Source organism: Nasonia vitripennis, chromosome 2, assembly GCF_009193385.2.
Source record: "Nasonia vitripennis strain AsymCx chromosome 2, Nvit_psr_1.1, whole genome shotgun sequence".
NCBI classification, from domain to species: Eukaryota; Metazoa; Arthropoda; class Insecta; order Hymenoptera; family Pteromalidae; genus Nasonia; species Nasonia vitripennis.
This window is the reverse complement of record NC_045758.1, coordinates 6,770,939-6,798,355: the sequence shown is the minus strand read 5'-3', so window position 1 is coordinate 6,798,355 and position 27,417 is coordinate 6,770,939. Positions and strand designations below refer to the sequence as shown.

The 27,417-nt window shown below is 34.8% G+C and overlaps 6 protein-coding genes across 11 annotated transcripts; 3 read left to right on the top strand and 3 right to left on the bottom strand.

Annotated features, from left to right (window-relative positions):
- Positions 1-816: 816 nt before the first annotated feature.
- Positions 817-2,149, top strand: LOC100114709 (nuclear cap-binding protein subunit 2). The gene is made up of 3 exons (XM_001608059.6): positions 817-1,078; positions 1,242-1,562; positions 1,642-2,149. Exons 1-3 carry the CDS (start codon positions 1,022-1,024, stop codon positions 1,738-1,740), a joined length of 477 nt encoding a protein of 158 aa, XP_001608109.1. The 5' UTR covers positions 817-1,021; the 3' UTR covers positions 1,741-2,149.
- On the bottom strand, positions 1,568-12,637 carry LOC100301486 (rho-like). 2 transcript variants are annotated; one of them, XM_032596345.1, is made up of 8 exons: positions 12,377-12,637; positions 10,406-10,586; positions 7,251-7,470; positions 6,858-6,932; positions 4,301-4,430; positions 3,705-3,819; positions 3,328-3,445; positions 1,568-3,246 (listed from the first exon to the last, which is right to left on the bottom strand). In XM_032596345.1, exons 4-8 carry the CDS (start codon positions 6,880-6,882, stop codon positions 3,044-3,046), a joined length of 591 nt encoding a protein of 196 aa, XP_032452236.1. In that variant the 5' UTR covers positions 6,883-6,932; positions 7,251-7,470; positions 10,406-10,586; positions 12,377-12,637; the 3' UTR covers positions 1,568-3,043.
- A 115-nt stretch (positions 12,638-12,752) lies between these two features.
- On the top strand, positions 12,753-22,111 carry LOC100680300. 2 transcript variants are annotated; one of them, XM_031923469.2, is made up of 6 exons: positions 12,753-12,834; positions 20,874-21,055; positions 21,144-21,364; positions 21,467-21,530; positions 21,621-21,802; positions 21,876-22,111. In XM_031923469.2, exons 2-6 carry the CDS (start codon positions 20,960-20,962, stop codon positions 21,997-21,999), a joined length of 687 nt encoding a protein of 228 aa, XP_031779329.1. In that variant the 5' UTR covers positions 12,753-12,834; positions 20,874-20,959; the 3' UTR covers positions 22,000-22,111. The 2 variants fall into 2 exon arrangements, with proteins under 2 accessions (XP_031779329.1, XP_016838301.1); XM_016982812.2 differs by lacking the exon at positions 12,753-12,834 and having other exon boundaries at positions 20,675-21,055.
- LOC100680413 (protein maelstrom homolog) lies at positions 13,130-16,910 on the bottom strand. Of its 2 annotated transcripts, XM_031923465.2 has the most exons (12): positions 16,595-16,910; positions 16,367-16,523; positions 16,104-16,299; positions 15,629-16,021; positions 15,382-15,548; positions 15,068-15,298; positions 14,792-14,969; positions 14,655-14,714; positions 14,389-14,442; positions 14,243-14,302; positions 13,825-13,878; positions 13,130-13,743 (listed from the first exon to the last, which is right to left on the bottom strand). In XM_031923465.2, exons 2-11 carry the CDS (start codon positions 16,505-16,507, stop codon positions 13,859-13,861), a joined length of 1,500 nt encoding a protein of 499 aa, XP_031779325.1. In that variant the 5' UTR covers positions 16,508-16,523; positions 16,595-16,910; the 3' UTR covers positions 13,130-13,743; positions 13,825-13,858. The 2 variants fall into 2 exon arrangements, 1 of the variants encoding a protein (XP_031779325.1); XR_004344607.1 differs by lacking the exon at positions 16,595-16,910 and having other exon boundaries at positions 14,393-14,442; positions 16,367-16,520.
- Positions 16,735-20,623, bottom strand: LOC100123079 (protein maelstrom homolog). 3 transcript variants are annotated; one of them, XM_031923466.2, is made up of 12 exons: positions 20,488-20,623; positions 19,957-20,164; positions 19,474-19,648; positions 19,199-19,394; positions 18,721-19,113; positions 18,493-18,656; positions 18,166-18,420; positions 17,956-18,078; positions 17,745-17,790; positions 17,603-17,668; positions 17,479-17,526; positions 16,735-17,417 (listed from the first exon to the last, which is right to left on the bottom strand). In XM_031923466.2, exons 3-12 carry the CDS (start codon positions 19,615-19,617, stop codon positions 17,392-17,394), a joined length of 1,461 nt encoding a protein of 486 aa, XP_031779326.1. In that variant the 5' UTR covers positions 19,618-19,648; positions 19,957-20,164; positions 20,488-20,623; the 3' UTR covers positions 16,735-17,391. The 3 variants fall into 3 exon arrangements, 2 of the variants coding, with proteins under 2 accessions (XP_031779326.1, XP_031779327.1); XR_004226696.2 differs by lacking the exon at positions 20,488-20,623 and having other exon boundaries at positions 16,831-17,417; positions 17,745-17,834; positions 19,957-20,318; XM_031923467.1 differs by lacking the exons at positions 16,735-17,417; positions 17,479-17,526; positions 20,488-20,623 and having other exon boundaries at positions 17,602-17,668; positions 17,745-17,834; positions 19,957-20,318.
- Positions 22,112-22,202: 91 nt separating the features above from the next.
- Positions 22,203-27,251, top strand: LOC100123062 (exportin-2). The gene is made up of 15 exons (XM_001606618.6): positions 22,203-22,430; positions 22,751-22,896; positions 22,994-23,332; positions 23,410-23,610; positions 23,687-23,854; positions 23,936-24,065; positions 24,155-24,318; positions 24,389-24,578; positions 24,649-24,847; positions 24,937-25,197; positions 25,273-25,364; positions 25,435-25,738; positions 25,810-25,977; positions 26,060-26,370; positions 26,457-27,251. The coding sequence occupies exons 1-15, from the start codon at positions 22,346-22,348 to the stop codon at positions 26,600-26,602; spliced, it is 2,904 nt and encodes a 967-aa protein (XP_001606668.1). The 5' UTR covers positions 22,203-22,345; the 3' UTR covers positions 26,603-27,251.
- The last annotated feature ends 166 nt before the right edge of the window (positions 27,252-27,417 follow it).

The window sequence follows — 27,417 nt, the reverse complement described above, 5'->3', positions numbered from 1 at the left end:
AAAAAACTCGTTGTGAAGAATCTAAGAATCCATCGCGCCACGTGTGACGTATATGTATAATCCTGTTGGAAATTTTGAAGGACGCATTTGTAAGCGCTACACATTATTCCGATAAGACACGTTGCGCTTATGTTGGACGAAAAAGAAAATTCGACACGTGTCGGTACTTGAGATCAGAAAAATTATAAGGTATTCGGCCATGAGATGTTTCAATCATTTAAATATAAATTTTTACAAAATAACTCTTTTTTATTTCTTCTAAGATTATTTCTAGTAAAAAAAAATTTGGGATACTTTTGAGCGAATCTAATTTCAAATAGCAGAATTTTTACGTTATTTTGGATAGCAGTGTTCTTATAACAAAAAATGTACATGTTCAAAAATGTTTAAATAATGTAATTTGCATATATCTGGTAAGTCATGTATATTCATTTTTGAAATATTGAGGTATAAAGATCTCTGCAATCGTCGATTACCGACCGTAGTTCGTGTACCGACATGACGTATAGTTTTCATATACAGTTTTCCCAAGCTGTCGCAAGAGGGCTCTCAAACTCGCTGGCCTTAATTCATGCAGCTCTTTAAAGAGTACAATTTAAAAGTAAATTTAATAATTGTTATGACTTAACAATAAAAAGTCATAGTAAATTAAAAATTCAAATGTTGCAATGAAGTTAAAATTCGCTTGCAAATTAAGAATTGAACTTCCGCACGTTATCGTATGGTTTCTATGCAGCGAAAGAAGCTGCGCAGAACGTTCTGCGCATCTTGCTCGCGTCAGCTCTTGTCTCCCATCGCCACGCTCGTTCTCAGGTTGCAAACGCTCAGTAGTCAGTTCACAGTTGCCTCAGTAGTGTAATGGACGCTTGAGAGTTTAGTGTTTAGTCTTGCCTTCTTGCTCCATGGCGTTAGTTCTGTGAAACGTTTCTAGAAACAAGAAAACAAGGATTTGTAAGCGACAAATCGCTTTATTCTGACATTTTCAGTTATTCGATCGATTTGTTTAATTTAGTGCCTAAAAATGAACATCAATTCCCCTTCGGTAGAGTTGAGCTCTTACCGTGATCAACATTTTAAGGTTAGTATATACATAAACCTTTTTAACCTACATTTTCTAGAAAGTTCGACTATCGTACTTTTCTACGTTAAATAGAGATAATTTCACTAAGTTTTCTCCAAGTATTTATTTTTCATGTTCGTATAGCAATAAAATCTAATATTATTTCACAATAACTTTACAGGGCTCTCGAGCTGAACAAGACAGACTGCTCAGAAATTCCACCACTTTATATGTCGGAAATCTGTCGTTTTATACAACAGAGGAACAAATATATGAACTGTTTTCAAAATGTGGAGACATCAAGAGAATCATAATGGGTCTTGACAAGTACAAGAAAACGCCATGTGGCTTTTGTTTTATGGAATATTATTTGAGAGCCGATGCTGAAAACTGTATGCGTTATATAAATGGAACAAGACTGGATGACAGAATAATAAGAACAGATTGGGATGCTGGTTTTATTGAAGGAAGACAGTACGGACGTGGGAAAACTGGAGGACAAGTGAGTACATTTTGTTGATGTCTTTATTCGTTCACATATTTACTTGACAACTGTTTAATTGACAATGTTTGTATTTCAGGTAAGAGATGAATATCGATCAGACTTTGACAGTGGCCGAGGGGGCTACGGTAAGATTCTCCAACAGAAAGTAGGAACAATAGGAGAAGCTGCTTTCTAAAGTGTACTGGTTAAATTTAAGTGTAAAATTGAGATATAAGAATGAACTCGAGTGACCAACAATAACGAAAAGTGTATGACAAAAGACGATGGCGTGTAAAAAAAAATAACTTTTAAGTATTAGAGGATATTCTATTAATTTTATAAAGAAAAGAGCGTGATACTAATTAACGAAAACACTTTGCAGAAACATTTCTTGAACTTAATCAATTACATTTACATTTAAGTTGTATATTATTTAAACTTGCATCTCGATATAGATACTGTTTATTTTGCAATTGATTCTTTTAGTCTTTATATATCAATGTAATAATATAAAGTCGTTTCTGCTATCATAATTTATGTAAAAATTACATATAATAATACATGAGACTTGGAAAATAAAATGACTTTCAAGTATCAAAACTCAAGTATGTTTCGCATATTTTTTAACCTTCAAATTTAAAAATCTAGAAATTCAAAAAGGATGATTGGCAAATAACTGCGCATACATTATATAATAAAAAGTTCTATTTGTTCATAAAACAAGTAATGATCTTGTGGTTTAATATTGTCAAACTTCTTTTTGACATTAGAACCTAAATGGTATTTGTTTTGTAGTTCACTAACAATTGCTTATACAGTGTCAAATAGAAATGAAGTACAATATTTCTTACTACCTTTTATATATTATACCACAAATTGTGCTTTGCTTAATGTACATACATCATAAGTAATATCCATTTTTATTTCGCTTACATAAAAAAAATGTTTGGATTATAGAAAATATTTGGTATCATGTAAATCATATACAAGATAACCAAGACAATATGCGCAAGTATATCTTCGTGTAATTTTGCTATAAATATATATTTTTTAAATACGATAAAGAACAAACACATTATTTTGTTACTAACATCTACTTCATACAATTTGAATTTTGTCAATGAATCAATGCCTTCATTTACTTCCAGATTCACTTCGCAAGTGCATTATAAAAAAGACACTCTAATTTAAACTAAATTAAAGAATGTATCCTCGATTTCTTTTTCTCTTCATGTACTTAGCCTCTAGCGAACGGAATGAAAGCTTCAAAATTGAATGATAAATAAAGAGTTCGCCACCTCAAAAGACATATTTACAAAGCGCGCGTGTACAGAGCGCTAAACTGGCTGACGTACATACATACAATTTGAATTCGTTGCTGGCACGCAATGCCAACGTCTGATAAATAATAAAACGTGCACCAAGATAATATCGTTTAGAAAATTCAAGTCTTTGGCGTGCTTAACTTGATGCAAAGCGAAGCTTCGATGTTCTCTCGCTTAAATCATGCAACAGAGCTTTCGGGCGGCGGACGGCCGTTTCAGGACGGCGCGCACCGCCTCGGTAAAGACCTCGTCCAGGCCCTCCTGCATCTTCGCCGAGCACTCGAGGTACTTGAAAGCGCGGATTTTCTTTTTCATTTTCTTACATTCATTCGGTGTTATTATATCGTCGCTCTCAGCTCTGAGATCACTTTTTGTGCCTGTGCAGAAGAGAAATCAAATGAGTATACATATTCTCCTTCAACTCACCAGTCGTGATTAGAAATAATAAAATGGCTTACCAATAAGGATTATCGGTATATTCGGACAGTGGACTTTGAGTTCGGGATACCACTTGCTGGCTATGTTTTCGTAAGAACTCCGGGCGTTTATGGAGAAGCACAGCAGAAAGCAGTCGGTCTGAAAATTATTTTCCTCGTTACAGCACTGATCAGCCAAACTTTTGATTTAGCGCTTTAGATTTGATAGGCAATTATGCATAGCAATAAATCTGACTTTCAAAAGTGTGCTATAGAAGAATGAATTATATCCTCCACACCTATTAGATACCATCGCGACTGCACAATATCAAGCGCCACACATATAGGAAAAAAACAAGCTTCGCAATGCCAATCCGAAGAATTCTCTTCATCGCCGAGTACAATAATTGATAACTCACATTGGGATAGGACAAAGGCCTCAGTCTTTCGTAATCTTCCTGGCCGGCGGTATCCCAGAGAGTGGCGTCGTACTCGTGGCCGTCGACTTCTATCTTCTTCGGATAGTTCTCAAAGCTGGAAATGAAGAAGGCGAGAGAGAGAGATAATTAGCAAAATGCTCGGGATAGCATCAGCAGCGAGCTATATCGATCAAGAACAGAGGCTCTGCATCATAGGCACGAGCTGTCTCTCTATTAGCCTTCAAGGATGCGCGATAGATCGGAATTAAGCACGTATGGCGATAACGCGCGATTGTGCGAGGTATGGCGCACACGAGGAGAAACTATTTTTAAACCTTTCGTCGTTTCAATTATGCCAGATCTAGATGCAAGAAAGAATTGTACGAGATCGTGCGTAAATACTTCGGAAAGTAAAGAACTCAACTACGCGAGTGATTACCATTCAAAATTATTTTTAACGCCATTAATACAAATTGAATTTATTCGAAATAGCCGCAGCTCGACGTTACGATGGCTGAATGTGAAACAGGCATCAGCAGCGCGGGAGAAGATTACAAGTGAGCATCGGTCGTGAATAAAAAATTAATAAAACTCACACGGTGGGGATGTATTCCATGGGAAACTTTTTCTCTGTGTACGTGATGAGCATGCAGGTCTTGCCGACCATACCGTCGCCCACTGCCGTGATTTTTATTGGCCTCAGTCGGGACATCGTGCTTTGTTTATCTGTAATCAAGCGAAAAAAGAGGCAATGAGATATGCTCTATAGATTTAATGAAGATCGCCGAGAGTTGGAGAAAGCTTTTAGACGCTCAAGATTTATCCTTGCTGATCAGATGTACCGCGATGGAGTAAAAAAACGTAATCGACAATTGACTTTCCACGGTGGCGTAGAGCTCTGATTTTAACAAATGAATATTGAACTCCGAGCACTTTTGTCGAATTGATTTTCATTGAAAATTTATGTCCTTCTTCCAGCAGGAGCTTTCTAGAGAATCGATACCAGCCACTCGTGCTCGGTATATGTATTGTATATATGTTCGCAACTCGTTGTACATTCCTGCGCGCGAGTCTGCCACTCATTTTCATTCCGAATCGCTACTCATCTGTTGACCCGGATAAACGCGCGACTGATGCAGCAGTAGCGCAAGTGAGAACTATACACATATAATGCACCGGCAGCAGGATATTTCCGTCGATTATCCATTTGATTTTCATTCGCACCTCGGATATGTTTAATGCGTTACAAAACGCTTCCTGGTCTCGCCGATGTTCCAGTCGACAAATTCTCGTGCATTTCTTTAAATCCCTAATCTATATTATGTAAAACAACAAGATGATAATTAACGAATAAGCTTTTCTAATTTCAACTCGTGATCGCATATACATTTCACTCACCGGTGAGTTTGATATAACATCAGCCGTAAAGGAAAAAAGTCAAACACGAGGCGCAAAGCAACAAACGAGCGGAAAAAGCCCTTCTGTAAAAGACGAGCGGGCCGAATAAGGAAGATCGTATATGTAAGCCCGACTATGGGGGGAGGGAGAGATCGATTTATTTATTCGTCATGCGGCGGTCTCCCCGAGCGGCAAAAGGATCGGCTCGCGCATCCGGCGCGAGTCTCTGGGCCCCGGCGACGTCGTCCACCGGCGTACATACCAAGTACGCGGGGAGCCGCTGCACATTTCCACACGAGGTCCCTGCGTGCATCGCACGACATTTATATGTGCTGTGCCGCCGCTGCCGAGGTTTTATTTCTGTGCATATAGGCTCTGCCGTCGGTCGGAAGCTCGGCGCGTCGGTTTCGTTTTTAATTATTACGTATGAGCGTATACGCTTTTGGTGAGCTTGCCGATCGAGTGTATAGCGATGACGCTGGCTTTAAGTAGAGTAAAATTTGCAATAATTTTAAAAATTTTCAAGGCGTAGCTTGCCTATCTAACGATAAGTCTACTTTCAAGAGAAATGAAAGCTAAATATGACTATTTTTAGAGCAAGACCACTTGTTGCATATGCAATCCTACTGTCGCGCAAGGATCTTTTACAGCACATGTTCTCATGGTCTGCGGTTCGAGGTTGATGCACCTGCGGGTCCAAGTCCTTGCGTATACTGCGAGGTTTCTCTGCTCGGAAGAAAAAGACACACCTGTATATTATAACGTGTTTTCGAATACAAACGATGTCGTTTAACATGCTTAATTCATGACACGCGGCGAGGCCTTTAAATTGTTGCTCATATACAATAAATGAAATTTATTCTTCTTCGGGCATGATTTTCTTACGCTCATATAATTTCGCACTTTGTTGTTCATAAATTTGCCTTCAATTGGACATTAGCATAATACTAATTTCGCAGACGCGGACATTTGAATTATGAATGACAGGATGATCCTCGCCTACGAAGAATCTCAGGATTTTCATTGTTCGAAGAAACGGTCAATCAAGTACCTTACGATTACAGAAAATTTATATTAATGCCCACTCGTACAAGACTTTCTGAAATATAGCCATAAAAATCAGTCATTAGTCGTTGTCACGCGCTCGTGTGTGAGCGTAAATTTAGCAATAGGCCTCTTTGAATTCCACGAAGGCAAATCACACGCTGCACGAGTCGCTCGGAACAATCCTTTCCGACAGCCGCCGCCGCGACTCGAAGAAGCGGTTTATGTCGCTTTAAGCGTTGACGCGTTTCGCTTTAGTCTCTCGAGACTAATGCGAGTGTTATGGTTTTCTTATTTCGTGATTTTTTTTATCTCAAAATTAAGATACCGCGTTTATCGTAATCAGAGATGAAGATTAAAAAAAAAAGTTTATGGCTATAGAAGCGGAAGTACCGGATAGCGCATAAAAACTAGAGCTACTCGACGAAACATAAGCAAATCTTCCAACAGATCGATCACCAGCGAATGTAAAACGCTTCATACAGTGAGCCACCGTAAAAGTGCCTTATCTCCTACACAAGGCATAGAACGTTTCGTATTCTCAGCATCGACTTATATACCGTCTAACGTCTATATATATAAATATGACTAAGCCGCGGTGGAACTATTTTTTCTCGCAGATAATAGCGTGTCGTCTCGACGAGTATTAGTCCTTATCGAACTTTCAAAATAGCAGAGTACACATAAAAAAGGGTCAAAGCTTGATATTACCTTCGTTTCCGTTTCCGGTACCCATTGGAACTTTCTGACTTGTCGATTTCCTTGCGATATTTTTTCCTGCAGCTCCTGCAAAGACAACTACGTAAGAAGCTCGAAAACTAGATTTACAACGAAGCTGTCAAAACATTTTGCTGTGATAATGATCATAGTCATAACAAGTACATCACTTTAAAGGTCTCGTACAAGTTCTATTTTTCAATCGAAAGAGTTACACAGTAACACTTCTGTCAAAACATTTCCAAGTCTTCCAAGTATCGACTGATCGCATCAATCACTCACTTTTCTCTCGAGCGAAAAAATCTATCTCAAGCTCCCATGTCCCTCGTAAAACAAAAAATCAAGCACATCTATGCAGTGTATCCAAAGCACATCCATCATACTCACAGGAAAAAAAAAGTGGCGACCTTCCTCTTTCTCCAAAAATTATATCCGCTCCTCTCGACCGGACTCTTTATTCCCTGACGGCAATGTTTGCTCCGGTGGCCGATATTGTTTATCTCGGTTCGAGCCGTATGTCCTGTGCGTAGACGCCTATCTCTACTCGGTCAGTTCAGCGGCGAGTTGTACGTCCGTCCTGTAGCGCTGCTCCATCGTCGTCGTTCATCTAAAAGGACAGAGAGACATCAGAGGCTGTGCGAGTGACAAGAGGCGATAGCCGCACGAGTGAACGTATAGGGTATCGTTATCGTTGGAGTTGATAATTTTTTAATGAATGAGCCAGAAGCCTATACATATACGAAATTTTATTACGCGTGTGGGACGTCAGACGTTATTATGATGGATCAGGCCTGATGATGAGGTCCTGCTTTTGGAATTTCGTCTGTGTGTGCTCTGTGATTCAGACGATTTTACGATTGGGACTTATAAATAAAGCAGTGTTTTTCTTACATTCGTTGAAGGATTTGCGCGATAAAAAGCGTGAAGGATAAGTTTAAGCTTCTCGAGCTCGTTAGGCATGGGTATACCTAGTTCTGGGTTAAACGCTTTACGTTCGAATGATCAATGAGTGCGGATTTTTCATTTACAACAGTAATAATAAAAACTAACCATCTGCAGACGCGAAATCATCAAAGCACCCAAACGGCCGCTCAACTCCACCCACTATAAAAATACACTGTATCTATCCTATTACCCTGTAATACCCTATCATACGCTTCACGTTTGAAATTCAATCAGGCACTTGAATAAAAGAATAAAACGTTCAAGGTCCGCACGCGGTAGGTATACCATCGAGTTTCAAGAGTTAAAATTGAAAAGGGGCGCGTGTGTATCAGCGCAGGGCCGCCGCAGCATCATAGACCATACGACGACGGAGTTGCGGGACGTGTGTCGAATAGCTGATCGACTGATTTTTCGGGTCATCGACTGCACAAGGCGAGCTTGGGTCTATGAACGATTTGTAGCTGTATACACCCACGATTATGCATTGCGTGTGTATTACATGCAAATGGCTTGTTAGAGTCGAAGGTTTAATTGCGAGCTTCTAATTTTACGATCTGGTTCGAGCTGGTTGCGTATAAGAATGTTGTTACGCTTGTCAAGATGCGTATACTTCAAACAAAAATTGTATTTATAGTTGCTGTACTTGAGAAATAACAACAAATTGCTTCAAACGTCAACCACGTGCAAAAGCTGAAAATAGGTATTCAAATAAGAATCGCCTTGAACCAGAAAGATTAGAAAATTTCGTCACCAAATGAGTTTGCTACACGAGCCATAAAATTATGCCATTATATTCCGCGCGTTTATCACAACGTACCGCAACGACATTCTAATAGCTCACTCTTTTATAAACTCCCGCGTACACGAACAGTCAATCAACACTTGCGAAACCCATGCTCACAGATTGTACACCCACAAACTCTTATAGAACATCATAAGCGTGCGCTGATCGGAAGGAAATCGAAGGCGATCGGATACATAAATTTAATAACGGTAAAGCCACGCTTGGACTCGATCCAAAGTCAACTGCATCGTTACAGATGCACGTGTGCATTGTGTGTATGCATAAACGCACCGAAAGTTCGAGCGTAGGCGGATAGAGGGTGTGTCGACGACACACCCTCGCGGCTCTATGATGACAGGCTGTTTATCTAGTGCATAGCGCATCTTTACTTTTACTATACAGCAGCTGCTGGTCTGGTATAGGTATAAACAAGTTCGTAATGCAATCGCAGTACGCGAGCTTATAGTGTATGTGCGTGTTCAGGGGAAAGAGAAGGTGCGAGAGTGAAAGGAAACGATGTGGGTATATGGAGGTAAAGTAGGAGTTGCGTGTGTTGAAAGAGCTTTGACGCTCTTCTTCTTTCTAATGTAGTCATTTAGATTGTAAAACAGAGAATGACTTTTCGTCCTAATTGGAATGGTTAAGTAAATTCACAGTGTTACTAGAGTGTATAAGAGTATGAGCCTTTTGCATAGCAAAAATATGTAAGATTTTGAAATGTAAAATGTAAAATATAGTCTTATAGAGTTTTTGCTCAGGTCGCAGAGCTGAAAACTTCGCCAAAAGCCTTGCCTGCTATTTACTATCGCCTGCTTTCATCGTGACCTCGACCTCCTTTACACAGTAGTTGCCACTGTTGGCTATTAACTACTAGTCGCGCGAATCGCGTTTTTTATTCAATTTGATTTCCGATCCTGTATGAAAGTTTGAGCATAATCGAAAAGATACTTGATATAGTGGCAGACATATTGTTCTGTAGTCATAGAGAATCTATTGGCTTTGCATAAATTAACGAACTACGATGTGTTTTTTATTGGTATCGATTACGCTCCTATTGTGATTGATGTAAGACCATTAAAACCGTGGAGATTTTGCGCAGATTGAATACAACGCTATTGAAATGATAATTTATTTTTCGAACAGAATCTTAGATGAAGAAACAATGATCGACTTGTTCGAGAAATAAAGGTTATTGTAGTATACTAGAGTAAAGGCTTGCAACTATAGATTGTTTTCAATTTTACGAGCGTTCGAAACTTTATTTGTACTATTATAACCACTGCTTAAAATAACTCGAACGAGGTTTTAATAACTTGCTATAAAGCCTTCTCGTTGGTATACGTATACACCACGAATCCAAAAACGAAACGTTCCACATGACCGCACGGTCCGAATCGTACGGATATGCGCGCACGTTCCTTTCGCGCGCCTTGTCGCTCTTTATGGGAAAGTGACAATAATTTATTTCTGACGTAACGAAGAGCGTTCTCTGGAATTTCACATCGTCCACGTAATTTTGTCTCGATAAGATGAGCGTGAGCAAGCGCTTGTTATTCCCATTTTATTACTTTACCGTTCGCTGCAGAATCGAGATTAAAAAAAAATGCAATTGTCGCTCGCGGAAAAGAAAGAAATCAGTGCGTGACTCATGCGTTTGGCATCCTTTTTACAATGGACCTTTCACGCATGTGTCGTATACTGCGCAGATTTTCGTTTATACATCGTTTATTCGAAATAACAACAAATAGCTTTAGTAATCGCAGGCATTTCTCGCTTCCTTGGCATTAACAATCATTTCTACATTTTCTCTTACGCTAATAATCTCGTATCGAAAAAGAGTCAGCGAGGACGGTCACACATCCTTGAGAAAGTGCAAGGCGGTCGTCGGCATCGTCTTTCAATCTTCTCGTCGACTCTCTCCCATCGAATCGCGATTCGCACGACGTGATCGTAATCCCTGACGACCGGCAGATTGTTTTTCCGCTTCTCGTCGGCTAAACAAGTAAAAAATAGAAACACACACGGAATGCCATTAATGGTATATATATATATAGAGAGAGAGAGAGACGCAGAACCGGTCGTGGCGCGAGATCTCACGACGTCTGTCACCGCAACGTCGCCCAGACACGTGAACACCTGTGGATTTGACTTATTCGCGAGAGTATCTTTTATAAGTAGGTATATAAGTGAGGCGTTATTTGTGTTTACAGTTGCACAGTTTATCTAATATTTCCGGACACTATTTCGAGATGATGACGAGTCAAATGAGAGAAACGTTTATACGTACGAGGATTACACTTTTTGAACGGGATTGAATGGATTATGCAATATTTACACGGATGATGATGTCAAGTTTTAAGAATATTGAATTAGATTATGTAGATCGTCAAGTCTATACATCGTCATTCGACGAGGATTATTGGAGTTTACAATTATAAAGCTTGTATGAGTCATTGCTCACGAAGTTCTAAAATTAACACTCGTTTTCAATTATTATTGTATACGCTGAAGTATACGAAAAACGCTTTAAAACTAACGATAACTATACTCCATGATTCAAAAATTTCAAGATTCGAGCAAATAGTTTGAAAGCGGCTTGTACAACGCGTATGTACACCGGATACAAATCAAAGTTTGCTCTACGCGTGCGTATTTTGCGAGCTCTCGCGCCTTTATCGTGCGTCGTCCTCCTGCTTCGCATGTAGAACTTGCCGTAAGGAAACGGCATTGTTCTTCGATGAATTTCAATTGACGAACGTTCGAAAAATCCATGTCTATTGACTACCTACACGACTTTCAATTTTTTTTTGCTGTAGCTCGTTACCTTTTTGTAAAGAATGCGCTTTTTTATTATCTCTTAACCTTTGTAAATAATAAGGAATATGCATTTTGTAGAGAGATGACGTTACACAAATGTATGCGCGAGTTGAGGTATGCAGGTATGCTATGAGTAGTAATTCTCATTTCAAAACGTGATCTATTACCAGAAAAATTACATTCGAGTCAATAGAATGCATTTACCTATTTCTAGACAATATTTACGTTGTAATAGCGTTTTAGTTTTGTTTGCAGTCAATTGCACGAAAACGGCAAGGTTATTACACACATGCGATGAATCATTATATAAATTTTTATCTGCGGTATAGATCTGAGAAAAATGAAACATTTCCTTATTCTCGTGTTGCAATTCAACACTTAGACAATACCTCAGCTATTTGTTGAGCACATATCACATTTAAGTTTGATTTTTCGCATTTACAAAAGGAGTTACTACTAGGCGTGATCTACCTTAAGGTCGAAATTAATTCAAGAATTTATACACGTTCTATTAACCCGTTAAATTTATAAAGAACAACAATCTACTATGTTGCCCATGCGCACTATCACCGGAGTAAATTGACCAATTTAAAGACGCACACGACGCGTGTCTCGAAAAGCGCGATAGGAAAAATCTTTGCGCCGATAAGACCTACAGATAAGATACGTAGAAGCCAAGGTATACGAAGATCAAGTTATGTGTTTCTGTTCGTCGTCGGATCAGCATTTTCATAATATGCGTTATCGACGATTTCCAATACAATCTCGCTTTCTCATTACTATAATCGCCATGTACGATCGTTAAGAAAAAAGCAACTGAACGCCAGGAAAAACTAACAATATTTCCATTCCTCTAGAAGAAACCAACGATTTCACTTCTCCGGTAACACATACCAAACGGAACGTACAATTCTATCACATGTATCCTTCATTAACAACATATACAACAACGAATCACAATTCTTACCAACTGTAAACTCCGAGGTCCATCAATGCGGAAGATCGTTGCGAGGACAATACAATATACGCTTGTTGATACAATGAAATAAAGCACTTTTCGTATGTTGAATTTACAATTGCGCAAATACACTCGAGTGCTTCTTAGGACGATTTGAAGAGTTCCGCGTGCGCTTCGATTTATCAGCGCTGCCGTAAGTGAGATTACACGTATTACAAGAGCGCGCGTTCGAGTCTCGCGGGCTACGCGCTGCGACTGAAAGGTGTTCGTGGAGTGAGCGCCGAGCGGTCAGATCGGTCGGAGTGAGACGCCCGCAGCTCCCTCGCCGCTCGCTTCCTCTGATGATGATAATATATTGTGTGCTCGAGGACTATCGCGCTTCAGAAGCTATGGTAATAGCGGACTATTTGTTTACAATCTTTACCCCACAAAATTTGGAAGACAACAATTCTTCATTACGTGACAATGTGATTGATTCATTAACAGATGTTTTATACCTAATTAAATTTTTGCTTTTTACGTTTATTCTGACGAACGTAAATCCACGAATAAATGTATTTTTACAAAGAGTTTTTTGTTTGCATGCTAACGCTAAAACAGTAGTTGCTATTCTCAGCTGCGAATTGGTGACGCAAATGTACAACTCTGGGAATGTTTTATGCACTGATTGTTTGACAGATATGGCATGGTGAATTTAAAGTTAATCTCGGTAATACTTTTCGCTTGGGGTTACTTTCAATAAGATAAGTGGCAGAAAAGAGCTAAGCTTTTTAAAAATGTTTATTTTTCTTAAAAATTCTCAATAAAGAATATTGGATGTATATTTTACATAATCTAAGAATACATCAAATATTATTTAAAAATAAAATGCTCATTTGCAATTGTACATTGCATTTTCTTTTGTTAAAAACCAATACATTCATATATGCATTGAATTCACAGTTTTGTTTTGGTATACTTATACCTATGTATGTATAAAATAATTATAATATGTACAATTAAAAAACACTACGCAATTATGTAGACAACAGTTTTGTAGATCATTCACATAATAAGGATGAATAATTTATATAACATATAAAATTCTGCTTTTAAAACATAAGTCATTAAAACGTTAGTATTAATTACTCAATAAATTTAATTTCTTCAAACTTGTGTAATGCTTGGAATGTAGACATCGTCAATGCAAGTATGACTTTTAATGGTCTGAAGGAATGAATTTGTTAGATAAATTTGACTAACTTTACCTCATGCTGATATCTTAGCTTGTGTAAATATGAAAGTAGATCTTCCTTCATCAATGATGTTATTGACAGCTTTGATGACAGTGTAATCAAAGGCATTTGAAATTTGAATTCACTTTGTTGAAGCAAGATCTGTAATTAATGAACAATAAAATAAATAATCTCATTTAAATTTATTTATTTTATTTGTATATATAATATTTAAAATATTACCGATTGACTTAGCTGTAACAGGGTGGCTTCTTTGTCAACTTTTGCGACCTCTCCCTGCATCAAAATACATTCTACTTTACTTTTTCAAACGACAGAAATAAATATCGAAATTTTTAATTCAAGAAGAAATATTTAGGAGTACATAAAATTACAATCAACACACGCGTGTATACGTGTTAATATTTTTTCAAGTTACAATTAATATAAATATAAATAAACCGAAACCGCATTTACAAATCTAATAGAGTATTCTTTTCTAATCAAGCAAGAGTAAGAAGAATGGAGAATTTACGGCTATTAGCTTTGTTTCAAATGAGATTTATTAACTGTGTTATCCTTATATATTACTTTGCATGTTAGTAAAAGATCTTTTCTGCCTGCATATTATACAATAAATTTAGAAAAAAATATTACTCACCCAAAGAAGGGAAAACGTCTTCATCCGAATCTATAACAGTATCTGCAGGAAGATAATATGCTGAAAATAAATTTTATTTTTAATTAATCAAATTTATCGAAAGAAACTACTTGAAATTCATCAAGCTATAATCTTTGAAATATTACCAACTGATTTAGGTTCAAATGGATAGCTTTTTCCTCTACCCCTACAACCTCTTCCTGTAAAAGACACACGCTAATTTTGCTTCAAAATCAAGAGTCATAAGCATATAATTGTATAAAAATTTTAAATTTTAAATGAATGATTCAAAACTAAAAAAAAAGATAATTAACAGCATAGATATTTATCAAGTTGTAAATTAATGATTGAATTGAATTTCATAACAATATTTAAAAAATTATTAAGGCACATAAAAATCATCATTACTTACCCCAAGAAGGAAAACCATCATTATCTAGTTTTATAACAGGAGCTGCATGAAGACCATAAGCTATAAATAAATATTACAAGTTAGCTTCTATAAAAGTGTCTTTAGGCCTACATTCTAATAGTTTATTTAAAATTTACAATGTGCAACTGGTAAACATTGTGATTTTTTCATCGACGTATGCGATAGATTATGGGACGTTTCATTAATAAGACTGTGATCAATAATCATAAGTGGATGATCTATTGATTGCATTTTGCGATGCTGTTCTTCTTTATATGTTCTTTCTGAAGCGTGTTTTTCTTTCTTCCATGTACTCTATACAAACAAAAGTATTCATTGTTTATATACATAGGTTATTATTATAATAATATTAATGTCTTCATGTATATATTTAATATAGATTAGATATAAACCTTTTTTGTAGTTGCTGGAAAATCTGATGATGCAGATGCATTCAGACTCAAGTTAGTAAATGTATTACACAATTCTGATTGTTTTTCATTTCCATTTTCCATTGGTATATGAGAGCCCGGATGTAAATCGATTTTAAGCAAATCACAAGTGTAAGAAAATAATACAAAAATCCATCGTTGAACAAAAGATTTACTGCAGTGATTCCCTCCACCCTGTGCTTCTTTATGAAACTATAAATTTAAGAATAATTAACAACAGTAAATATAGTTTTACACAATTATCACGTATTTAAATTTTAAATAAAAAAACTTACGTCACATTGAGTACTTTTTTTGTAATCAAAAGGATCATTTTTCAACTTTATCGATGCAACAATACTATCGAATTTAATTCCAACAATATTTTCTTCAGAAATTATATTGCGCAAAATTGAAAAAAGTTCTTCGAACGAATATATTGTAAAAGGTTCACGAGATGTGTCTGTTTAACAAAAATTTTAAATATTTCATTTTTTGTTATAAAAAGTTTTTTTTTCATGTAATAGTGTAATTATAACTTACTATCAAAATTACTTAATGTTTTCAGCACATTTATTACTGGACATTTAATACTCTCAACTTTATAGCGAGTAAACAATATTGGAAGTTTTCCATTAGATCTACCTGGATGCAAAAACTCACATATTTCCTCGTATATCAAGCTATAATTTTCTTCTCCTAATTCCATATCTTTCGGAATTTGATGAGTATTTTTAGAATGCTCTAATGCTTCATAAGCATAGCCAATTTTAATTTTCGATCTGAAGATTTTATGATAAGTTCGGGTAACACCTTCTTCCAAACTAAATTCGGCAATCGCTATTTCAGCTGGACAATAGTCTAATTCATTATTGTCCAAAATACGACTATAAAAATAATTTATGTGAACGACAAAGAATTTTAATCTTTGAATATCTATTAAAAAAATAAAAAATAAAATTGGTATAATATGTTGAAGATACTATAATAATAGCTTTATAATATTTAAAATTTTTACTATTGTTTTTCTTCGCTTCATAAATCAATGATGATAGATTTCGTTTTGTACTGTCCAAAAATTCCTCCTGTTCTATTCTAGCTTGTTCGAGTTGAGCTACTGACTCCCCGTGACAAGTTTTTTTGTCATGAATTGATTGACTTTTATGTAAATTTTCCTTTTTCTTGTAATAAGCTTTTTCTTCATAAGGCAGGTTCTGAAATGTAGTCAATATATGCATGTATTATTTATTAAAAATATATATATCCTTAGAAATTTCTTACTTTCCAAGTGTTGTTGCATCTCCAATCTGACAGTACATCTTTTAAACCATTCGGAAAATAACGCCCGTTATTCTCTTCTTGCATTTTCCAATCCAACATAAAGAAATAAAAAGCATTTCGCTGATGTTTATTTTTTGGCATGGCAAGTTTCTTTTTCCTTAAAAAAATGTCATGTTTGCTGTATATAAATAATTTTGTTGAAATATTAGAACACCTCTGTTAATTTACCTTGTATTTTTATTAAGAAATATATTAATTTAAACAAAACACTTCTGATACTAATACATTAATATTAAAATTTATCCGTGTACCACGCGTCATTACTACATTCGTCAATAACAGTTAATAATAATTGAATAAAAGAAATCTTATATCAAATATATTTATAAAATAGATCCCCCTAAATAAATTACAATATTTTAAAATCTTGCTTTATACAATAGATTGTTAAATAATAAATCTTAAGAAATTAAATCTTGACGTGACAGACATGTGTGTACAGCTGATTTTGTATACTAATAACTACTCTTAACATGTGCTCAAATGAAACACGTTTACATCACAAATGCCAATGGTTGCTTGGTTGATAAGGCGATTGACTACTTTAACTCTTGAGAAGCGCGCGGATTTTTAATTATTATGTGTAAAACAACCAAATATATATATATATATATATATATGAATTATCAGATTCTCTAATTCAATAAACATGTTCTTTTTTCAACTTTTTTTTATTAAAATACCCTTGTACTATATAAGTAAAACCAAATTTTTTTATCACAATGATTTTTTGTCAGTTACTCAAAATGTATTTAATTATAAAAGAAATGAATAATATTCTTAAATGAGAAGATATTTTCCATCTTACAAAGAACTGCCAATAAAAAAATAATACGATGATCAAGAAGTATCCAAGAATTAAAAACAAAATAGGAACTAAAAAAGTAAAAACTAGTATAGCAAACTATTCTTATTTATCATGAATAGATTGACTAAAATCAAAATTTTTAAAAATTAATGATGATTTATGATTTTACACAGTCTGCATAACCTGCGAAAAAAGGTGAAAATTAGACCAGAATACAATAATGTAGTATTTTTTACCATCGTACCTTGTCCAACAGTTTTATTTTGTTTCTTCTTCCTTCCAGTGCCTCTTCCTGAAATAATATATAGATATTAGTTAAAATGTTTCCCATCAAGTTATAATTTCAAAAGATGGTCTGTATTACTAACCCATGCAAGGAAAACTATTTTCACTTAGATCAATACTCTCTGTGTCCGTGCTATCGATGTAAGCACCTGTAAAAAGAATATAACATTTTAGCAAATATAATTAATTACTATGGTGTAGAGATGAGCAATGCAAAATATTTACTCCGGGTATGAGGGAGGCGAAGAGGTCTCTCAATGGGCTCTTGAACCTATGATAAAAACGAAAACGTATTTGAATTCGCTTTACAATCAACTAAAAATGTTATTAAAATAATAATGTATTCTTAAATTTTCTTGAGTTGATGCATAATAAATCACTTTTGGCAAGATTTATTATTTACAAATAAGTTTACTTAATATAATGCAGAACTCACCTTTGATGAGTTTATTTTACTGTGATCAATAATAACAAGTGGTTTTGCTTCAGCTTCAGCTCTACGACGTAGTTCTTCTTTTGCAGTTCTTTCTGAGACTTTTATTCTATAATCATTACTAACCTGAAAATAATAATTATTGTATTTTAATAGAATGTACTTTTTTCAATTTTGTTTTTAACACAAAATATTTTGTTTTAAAGATTTTACTCCTGTCATAGATTTTGTTCCTGACATAGATAGAGCTGAACTTGCTATTCTGCTATCATTTAAACTCAAGCTACTGAAAGATGAATTCAAACGTCCTGTACCATCCGGTGATATAGGATTTTCTATTGGCATATGAATTCCTGGGATCATAGTTATGCCTAATCTTTTGCAACAATGGTGACAAAGCACAAAAATCCAACGTTTTGTGTAAGATTGGCTACAATAGAGTACACCAGCTTTCAAATCACTATGAAACTGCAAAAATAAAATTAGACAATACCAAGAGAGGAAGCATCTGAGAGATTGTTAAAAAATTAAAATAATTACTTGACATTCCAAGCCCAACTTGTAAGCAAATGGATCTCTTTTAAGTTCGATTTTTGCTACTAATGGTTCAATTTTGACATCTCCAACTTGTTCGAACATAGCATTGCAAATGGTTGCAAATAAATCTTCAAATGAATACAATCTCAAGTATTCATCAGGTTTTTCTGAAAAGTAAAAAACGTTTAACAGATGTTTATTAACTTTATTGATTTAAGTAAAAATATTTACGATCAGCAGCTGCTAATCTGCTCAACACAGATTTAACTGGAAGATAAACATCTTCTACTGTGTGCATTGTATACACAGGAGGAAGAAGTCCATTTTTTTTTCCTGGTTCAATAAACTTGCAGATGTCCTTAAAAATTTCTTGATAATTATTTTTACCAAATGGTGGATTTAATGGAATTTCATGAGTATTTGAACTATGATCTTTTGCCATGCTTGTAAATCCTAACTTAATCTTTTCATTGATGATTTCATGATAAATCCTTGTCACACCCTTTTCAAGAGAAAATTCAGCAACTGCAATCTCAGCTGGATAATATTCAAGTTCGTTATTGTCCATAACACGCCCATAGAAGTAATTAATGTGTACAACATAAAATGTCAATTTTTGTATGGCTGTGAAAATACAATGGTAAAATATAATACAAAATTAGGTAAAATCATTAAATCATCGAGCAATTAGATCAGTGAATATCATTACCATTGCGCTCTTTTCCTGCACGTACTTCTGATGTGATATGCTCTGTCATTTTTTCTAAAAACTCTAGTCTTTTTTGCTCGGCTCTTTCAATATCACATAGTTTTTCTCCAAGACCAGTTCTTTTAACCAATACTGGCTGTTCTTTAGTTTGCTTTGCCATTGTTTTGTAACGTGCTTTCTCATTATCTGGTAAATTCTAATAAATATTTCATTAGAATAATTAATTTTTTATATTGAATCTAAAAGCTATTAAATAATATCAAAATCAAAATTACCTTCCATGCATCGTTAAATTGTGGATCAGTTTGAACATCTTTCAAACCGTTTGGAAAGGTCCTACCTTTTCTCTCTTCCTGTCTCTTCCATTCCCACATGAAGCAGGAGAAGGCATTTGGTTTGTTTTTGTTCTTCGATGACATTGTAGATATGATTTTAATACCTTCAGGACACCTGTGTATAATTTTCTCCTATTATTCGAGTATCTGAATTACCCGCACTTTAGTAAAAACTAATTTACAACATCCAACAAATGATAAAGATTCACTTCTATAGAAAAATATACTGAAATGCTTCGTTATTATCGATAATATATAACACGAATTCCCGCTCCGATTTACAAACAAAATTCTCGATTAAGTATTACTAAAATTCGTATCCTTCGATAGAATCGCGAAACCTTTTCAATAATCAAACGCAGACAACAAAGGAATCACATATCCAATAAATAGTTATTCTATACAAGTCGGTCGTGTACATACCTGTTTACAGAGCTTCCTTTGTTCTCGAAGAGCAGTGCGTCGCGCTCACGAATGTTCTGATAAAACTGAAAGATTTTTTCACCGGTCAGTCTTTCTTTTATCGGGATGCTCAGTCTTTTCTCGCACTGTAATTCTGACAATATCCAAAAAGGATGGCCTCGATAGAATTCCGAGAAATTGTGCACTCGATGGCCGCGTCGCTGCGGATCTAGCAAGAATATTACAGTAGTCTTGTTTTGAAAATTTCCGATATGGGTGGTGATCGGCGGTCAAAGGGAGAATGAGCCGAGGCTTCGTCGTGAGAGCGCGAAGAGAAATGCGCGTGCTTGCGCCCGTGCAGGGACTGTTTGAGAGAAATATGAGCCTCTGCGAAAGCGGCGTTCTTATCATAGATCGACATTCGCGGAAAATCGAAAGAGGACGCTTTGTTGCGAGTATAAATTGCCTAATATGGTATCTATTTACCAACAGTTAAAGTGAGCGACCGTTGAACGGTTGAAGCTAGAACTGTATACTGTATAATAACTTTACCTCTGCTGTAGGTGTCGTATCGCCCCGGCGTCTTGTCTCAGAGAATGTGTGTGCGACTGTGCGCTAACCGGCTCGGGGTTGCTGTCTTGATGATGATGCCTATATATATGCTAGTATATCAAATATGTGTGTGTTTACTCAGCGAAAATACCTTCCATCAGCGGTATCGGTTACGCCTGAAATGACCTCTATAATATGAAAATAATTTTTAAATATAAGCTTAGGATCGACATTCTGTTTTTTGTGATAATTTATTTATTATAACTAATCGTCTGAATCTGAAATTAAATTAATATTTATAATATACTTCAAATTTGGTAACCCTGCTATCTTTCGAATTTATCATTTTTAACTTTACGTTCCAAATGGTGACGGTTACATATCAGACAAAAATCTCATATACTGCAGTCGAGGGGAGATCTCAGTGTTGTACCTACCCATACTTGGAATAAAATTCCGAATAAATAACAAGATGCAGGGCGAATCTTCGAATGACGAAAATCAAGGTGATAATGTATCGTGCCACAGTGACGATTCAACTGTTTCAGCGACTAATAGCAATTCTAAGGTAAATCCCGTGAAAATCCATTTCACTTTGACGATGTTAACAAACGGTTATTATTATTAAAATTGAAATCGATCAAAACGTTTTACAGGAAAAATTAGATTTCCTGATAAACATGGAATTGAAGCATTCCGGCGTCTACTACGATCTGCATTCAAAGAATATTTTGTTAAAAGTTGATTTGGAAAATGTCTACAATTCTTGTCAGCGTTTGGAGAATCAAGCGAGGAAAAGGAGCGAACTCCTGGAAGAGAGTTACGAAAAGTTGACAGACTATCAAAAGAAGAGTAGATCACAATTGCAAGAAAAACTGTAAGCGTTACAGCAATTTTAATAATTTATTTAAAACTACGTTTGCTGTATTTATCAATAAAATAAATAAATCAATATTTTTTATGCCGACCCTTTCAACAGGAATTCGACTTTGAAGGAAATAGATACAAACAATTACTTGTTTTGTACAGCTTTCAAAAATTACGTGAGAAAACAACAACTATTTATTCATAGTAATATTTGTAATGCAGATATTTATTATTGCTCCGAAATATCTTTTATTTTAAAATTATAGGATCCCGAGTTTTTGAAGAATTCAGTTCATCAATTGGATAATGACGCAGAAAAGTTGGCTAAAGACGTCGAAAAAAATACTGACTTTTTGCAAAATCTTTGTCGCAAAGGCGAAATTGCCGAATCTTTGATAACGTCCAAACCAAGCGAAGTCTCGAATATAGAGATTGTAAACAATATGCTGTAAGTTCGACTTTACCTTAATTTCGCGAATAAAAAACTAAATTGTTTCAATTCAAACTATTTCTTTGTATAGATCCGAAATGTCAATGAAACGGCCCGAAATCAAATTGGAAGAAACTGTTACCAAGCTATCAAATGAACTTAAAAATTTGGCGTTAAAACAGCAACATATGAAATCTGCGTATGAAAAAAAATAGATTACTTGATATTTTTTAATTTGTGTTATTTAATTTCACTGAAAAACTGTGATTCTACTGTATAAAAGTACGTTATGAGTAGCAAATAAAATAATCAAATATGAATAACGAACCGGAAGTCAATCGTCCCGCTAATTTTTCGCCCATGGCGCCACTTGCTACCTGTGGAACGAATATGAATATATATATAGATATATAACGAACTCCAGCCTGTAGGTTAGGAAATTGAATTCAGAGAAAAAGCCGGCGAAGGAGCTGGTGTTATGCCGACGGTTTTAACAGTTTTTTGAGAGGATTAATTCTTAATTCTTGTCGATAGTTTGATCGTTGCTGAGGAAGTATAACAATGGAGCTTACCGATGATAATCTGCTCACGCTGAGCGAATACTTGAGGCATACCTTGAGTCCCGATGTTGCAGTTAGACGTCCTGGTAAGACAATTTATAAATAAACTGTTGTGCATCAAACAATGGTATAGTCATTTGCTTTCATGCGGAATACCATGTCAATCTAATAGATGTTTAGTTGTAATTTTTATTCTATGTTTACAAAAGTAACATTTCATCAATCCTCTTCCTCTCAATATTGCTTTGTTACTTTAATCAAGCCAAATATTATACATCAAATATTTATTGATTGACTGTTCTGTACAAAAGATTGTCGTTTGATTTTTACAATAATACATATAAGAGGTGCTTAAAAATAATAAAACTATAAGATCAGATTCTAATACTCTTTAATGTACTTCTAGCGGAGAAATTTTTGGAGTCAGTAGAATTAAATCAGAACTATCCATTACTTTTACTTCATTTGGTAGACAAGCCTGATGTTGACATTACAATAAGAATAGCAGGAGCTATCGCATTCAAAAATTATGTAAAAAGAAATTGGAAAGTGGTATGTAATATTAATATTATTCAAGTCAATTTGTAGTATAATATAATTGGAAAAAAAAGAATACAATTTTATAAGTGATATCTGTCTATTTTTGCAGGAAGAAGATTCGGTTGATAAAATACACAGTCAAGATAGAGATGCGATTAAGAGGCTAATTATAAATTTGATGCTTCATTCTCCTGATGCCATACAAAAACAGTTGTCTGATGCGGTTTCTGTTATTGGAAAGCATGATTTTCCCGATAAATGGCCAGAGCTTATTGATCAGATGGTTGGGTTCTTCAACACTGGGGATTTCCATGTTATCAATGGTGTTTTGCACACTGCTCATTCTCTGTTCAAAAGATACAGATATGAATTTAAAAGTCAAGTTTTATGGACAGAGATAAAATATGTATTGGATAAATTTGCTAAACCATTGACGGATCTATTTTTGGTAAGACATCTCTAAATTTTTAATGTTAGATTTCTATAGCAATTAATTTATTTAACATGTAAATTTTTTTATTGCAGGCTACTATGAATCTTACCCAAGTACATGCCAACAATGTAGAAGCATTAAAAGTTATTTATAGTTCCTTAACAATCTTGTGTAAAGTGTTTTATTCACTCAACTTCCAAGATTTACCAGAGTTCTTTGAAGATAATATGGCCTCATGGATGACCAATTTCCATACTTTACTTACTGTTAATGTTCCATCACTACGAACAGGGGTAATTATTAATCATTATTACTTTTTCATTTTACTTTAATTTTTTAAGTGTCTTTTCTAATTTAATAAAATTACAGGATGATGAAGAAGCTGGAGTAATAGAACAATTAAAATCACAAGTTTGTGATAATGTCTGCCTGTATGCCCAAAAATATGATGAAGAGTTCCAGCCATATATGGATCAATTTGTTAAAGCAATATGGAATTTGCTTACCTCAACCGGTCAACAACCTAAATATGATGCGGTACTTAATATTTCGTTTGAATATATTTTATTGTTATGTTTATAATGGATATAAATAATTCTTCTGTTCTCAATGTTATAGCTGGTATCAAATGCTCTCACATTTCTGGCAACTGTCGCTGATCGTTCTCAATATAAGCATATTTTTGAAGATCCAACTACTCTAAGTAGTATATGTGAAAATGTTATCATTCCCAATATGGAATTTAGAGGTAAAATTTTTTTGGATATCACAAGTTTTAAATGCAAATTAAAATTGAATATAAGCGTGTATGTACTAATGACTTCATTTTATTTACAGAATCTGATAATGAATTATTTGAAGATAATCCTGAAGAATACATTCGCCGGGATATTGAAGGTAGTGATGTTGATACTCGTAGAAGAGCAGCATGTGACCTTGTAAAAGTATTGTCAAAATCTTTTGAAGCCAAAATTATGGAAATATTTGGTGCCTACATACAGGTATGTATTAGTTTCTATTATGTATAAATGTTCACAGGTCACAGTGATTTCTACATTTCTTTGTTTATAGGCTATGTTGCAAAACTACGTTGCTAAACCTGCCGAAAATTGGCGTAGCAAGGATGCAGCTATATACTTGGTAACAAGCAGTGCTAGCAAAGGCCAAACACAGAAACATGGTGTCACACAAAGCAGTGATCTTGTACCTCTTCCTCAATTTGCCGCAGGCCACATTGAACCAGAACTTGCAAAGCCTGATGGTTGGTAGAAATAATTTTTTTTACTAAAATTATCAAATTCAATATTTACTCATTTTTTTACCATTTGCAGTCAATGAATTCCCGGTTTTAAAAGCAGATGCTATCAAATTCATCATGATATTTAGGTCTATTCTACCACGAGAACAAGTTGTTGGTAGTTTACCACAAATGATTCGGCATTTAGCAGCTACAAGTCCTGTAGTACATAGTTATGCTGCGTGCGCTATTGAAAAAATTCTTGCATTGAAGGGCCCAAACAACGTTGCTCTGTTAGTGGTTTTATATTTGAAAATTAATTTTGATAATGAATTTATTTATCATCATTTTTTTACCTAAAAAATATTGTTTATTATTATAGTGTAAAGGGAACTGACATTGCGCCTTTGGCTGCTGATTTGCTCAAGTGCTTGTTCGCGGTCTTAGATTCACCAGGATCAGAAGAAAATGAATATATAATGAAAGCAATCATGAGGAGCTTTGCTACTCTACAAGACGCCGTTGTGCCTTTCTTAGCAGACTTATTACCGAAATTAACACAGAAACTTGAGATTGTTGCCAGAAATCCTAGTCGTCCTAATTTCAATCACTATCTTTTTGAAACTCTAAGTATATCGATCAAGTGAGTAAATAACTTTGATTTAAATAATTAAAATTTCACGAAACATATAACATATAAACATTTTTTTTTTCATAGAATTGTATGCAAATCAAATCCCAAAGCTGTTGCATCGTTTGAGCAAGCTCTTTTCCCGACATTCCAAGGAATTTTACAACAAGATATCCAAGGTACTTTTGCATCAACTCAAACTTTGTATTTACATCTTAATTTTGATTCTGACACATATTTTTCCTCTAGAATTCATCCCCTACGTCTTTCAAATTTTGGCTTTGCTTCTCGAGTTACAAACGGCGAATGATGTGCCAGAATCATACATGGCACTATTTCCTTGTTTGTTGGCTCCAGTCTTATTTGAAAGACAGGGTAATATTCATCCGTTGAACCGACTATTACAAGCATTTGTTAGTCATGGCGCACATCAAATTATAGCACAAGAAAAAATCAATGCTTTATTAGGAGTATTCCAAAAATTAATAGCTTCCAGAACCAATGATCATGAAGGCTTTTTATTGATGCAGGCCATCATTGAACGCTTTCCTCCGTAAGTGTAAATTATGACTTATAAAAAATTTATTACATTTTGTGACTAAATTAAATTTGTATTTTGCTTAGGAATGCTTTGGAGCCTTACATAAAGCAGGTCTTTATACTACTCTTTCAAAGGCTATCATCTAGTAAAACGACGAAATTCGTTAAAGGACTTATTGTCTTTTTTTCCTATTATGTCGTACGATATGGAGCCAGTAATTTGGTTACAATGATAGATTCGATTCAACCACAGTAAGACTCTATTTTATGTATTAATTATTTGAAAACCATGACAATATTTTAACAAAATACTGATATAAAATTTATTTTTTAGAATGTTTGGAATGGTTGTTGATAGGGTATTATTAACAGATTTACAAAAGGTGTCTGGTGAAATCGAAAGAAAAGTTACGGCCGTTGGAGTCTCAAATATTTTAATTGATTGTCCTGCTATGCTTCAAAGCCCATACAATGCCTTTTATCCTAGGCTATTAGCGGCTTTAGTTGAATTCTTCGAATTACCGCATGATGAAACACAACTGCCAGAAGATCAGCAGGTCTTGGAAATCGATGACAATTCTGGATATCAAGCAGCATACAGTCAATTAATTTTTGCCAGAAATCCAAAAGTAGATCCTTTACCTAGTAAGTATTACAAATCTTGTGATACTTTGAATAAATCTTGTCAAACCAGAAAATTCGAATTAAATTCTTTAATCCATCTTTTTTAGCCGTCACCGACGTTCGATTCCATCTTGCACAAGGACTCGGAAGAATGGAGCCAGGTCAATTGCCTGGACTACTTGGTCAAATTCCAGAACCAAATGCAAATCACCTCAGGAGCTACCTCCAAACAGCCGGCGTTGCTGTTCAATAATACGAACTTCAAGTTCGGGGTAGACTAAAAATACATTTGATGGCCCGTAAGTTTAATAGCATCGAATTAAATAAAACTTGACCGGCATTATTCCACTTGACTACCGAGCTTTAAGCAAGTATATGGCAATGTTAATTTTAAATATTTTTATACTCCAAATTAACGAACATACTCTGCGATATGTAAGAGCCTATTTTACCCTATAACATATGTAATAATAGTTCTTTGAATGTGTACAAAAATTTAGTAGCAGTTGCCTTATAGTCTATAAATTATCAGTTTGAAATTTGCTATGTATAAAAAGACTATTTTTTAAATGATAAGATTATTAAAACTTGATTTACAATTGCCATGTTTTGCAGATATTTCAATGATTAAACTAATTTAATTCGATGCCAAATAGTTCTTGATGAACCAATAAGTTAGGCCCTCGATGAACTGGTCTGTCTAGCTTAACAAAATTTTGTATATGTGATTATTTTAAATGATAAAGGAACATACTACGTGAAGAATCTGTTTAATTGTATGTACAATATAGCTGTTGACAAAAGGTATATTTCGTTCTTTAGGATAAGTAGTATTCTCACTTTCATAACGGCATATGATGTAATAATAACTAATACAACTCAAATAAAAACATAATTTTAAACAATACACGAGAGTCGCTTTATAATTTTCCCAATCATAACCTTTCAATTCCTTCAAAAAGAAACAGGGTTAGAAGATTTTTATTTGCATCCGCAGTAAAGGCTTCAGATTGATAATTACCGACAATTACTGTAAATACTCTCGCAAGTCTTGCAAATTGCGTGATT

What these genes read in the sequence shown, in the direction of transcription:
- LOC100114709 (XM_001608059.6), top strand. Translation starts at nt 1,022, where the DNA reads ATGAACATCAATTCCCCTTCGGTAGAGTTGAGCTCTTACCGTGATCAA. An exon ending in ACCGTGATCAACATTTTAAG is followed by an intron (nt 1,079 to 1,241) that starts GTTAGTATATAC and finishes ATAACTTTACAG; the next exon opens with GGCTCTCGAGCTGAACAAGA. An exon ending in GTGGGAAAACTGGAGGACAA is followed by an intron (nt 1,563 to 1,641) that starts GTGAGTACATTT and finishes TTTGTATTTCAG; the next exon opens with GTAAGAGATGAATATCGATC.
- LOC100301486 (XM_032596345.1), bottom strand. Translation starts at nt 6,882, where the DNA reads ATGGGTACCGGAAACGGAAACGAAG. An exon ending in ATGGAATACATCCCCACCGT is followed by an intron (nt 3,820 to 4,300) that starts GTGAGTTTTATT and finishes CTTCATTTCCAG; the next exon opens with CTTTGAGAACTATCCGAAGA. An exon ending in TATACCGATAATCCTTATTG is followed by an intron (nt 3,247 to 3,327) that starts GTAAGCCATTTT and finishes TCTTCTGCACAG; the next exon opens with GCACAAAAAGTGATCTCAGA.
- LOC100680413 (XM_031923465.2), bottom strand. Translation starts at nt 16,507, where the DNA reads ATGCCAAAAAATAAACATCAGCGAAATGCTTTTTATTTCTTTATGTTG. An exon ending in GATGCAACAACACTTGGAAA is followed by an intron (nt 16,300 to 16,366) that starts GTAAGAAATTTC and finishes ACTACATTTCAG; the next exon opens with AACCTGCCTTATGAAGAAAA. An exon ending in ATGTTTACCAGTTGCACATT is followed by an intron (nt 14,715 to 14,791) that starts GTAAATTTTAAA and finishes ATTTATTTATAG; the next exon opens with CTTATGGTCTTCATGCAGCT.
- LOC100123079 (XM_031923466.2), bottom strand. Translation starts at nt 19,617, where the DNA reads ATGTCATCGAAGAACAAAAACAAACCAAATGCCTTCTCCTGCTTCATG. An exon ending in AAATAGTTTTCCTTGCATGG is followed by an intron (nt 17,527 to 17,602) that starts GTTAGTAATACA and finishes ATATTATTTCAG; the next exon opens with GAAGAGGCACTGGAAGGAAG. An exon ending in AAATAAAACTGTTGGACAAG is followed by an intron (nt 17,418 to 17,478) that starts GTACGATGGTAA and finishes CTTTTTTCGCAG; the next exon opens with GTTATGCAGACTGTGTAAAA.
- LOC100680300 (XM_031923469.2), top strand. Translation starts at nt 20,960, where the DNA reads ATGCAGGGCGAATCTTCGAATGACGAAAATCAAGGTGATAATGTATCG. An exon ending in GTACAGCTTTCAAAAATTAC is followed by an intron (nt 21,531 to 21,620) that starts GTGAGAAAACAA and finishes TTAAAATTATAG; the next exon opens with GATCCCGAGTTTTTGAAGAA. An exon ending in GAGATTGTAAACAATATGCT is followed by an intron (nt 21,803 to 21,875) that starts GTAAGTTCGACT and finishes TTCTTTGTATAG; the next exon opens with ATCCGAAATGTCAATGAAAC.
- LOC100123062 (XM_001606618.6), top strand. Translation starts at nt 22,346, where the DNA reads ATGGAGCTTACCGATGATAATCTGCTCACGCTGAGCGAATACTTGAGG. An exon ending in TTTACAACAAGATATCCAAG is followed by an intron (nt 25,365 to 25,434) that starts GTACTTTTGCAT and finishes TTTTTCCTCTAG; the next exon opens with AATTCATCCCCTACGTCTTT. An exon ending in ATCATTGAACGCTTTCCTCC is followed by an intron (nt 25,739 to 25,809) that starts GTAAGTGTAAAT and finishes TATTTTGCTTAG; the next exon opens with GAATGCTTTGGAGCCTTACA.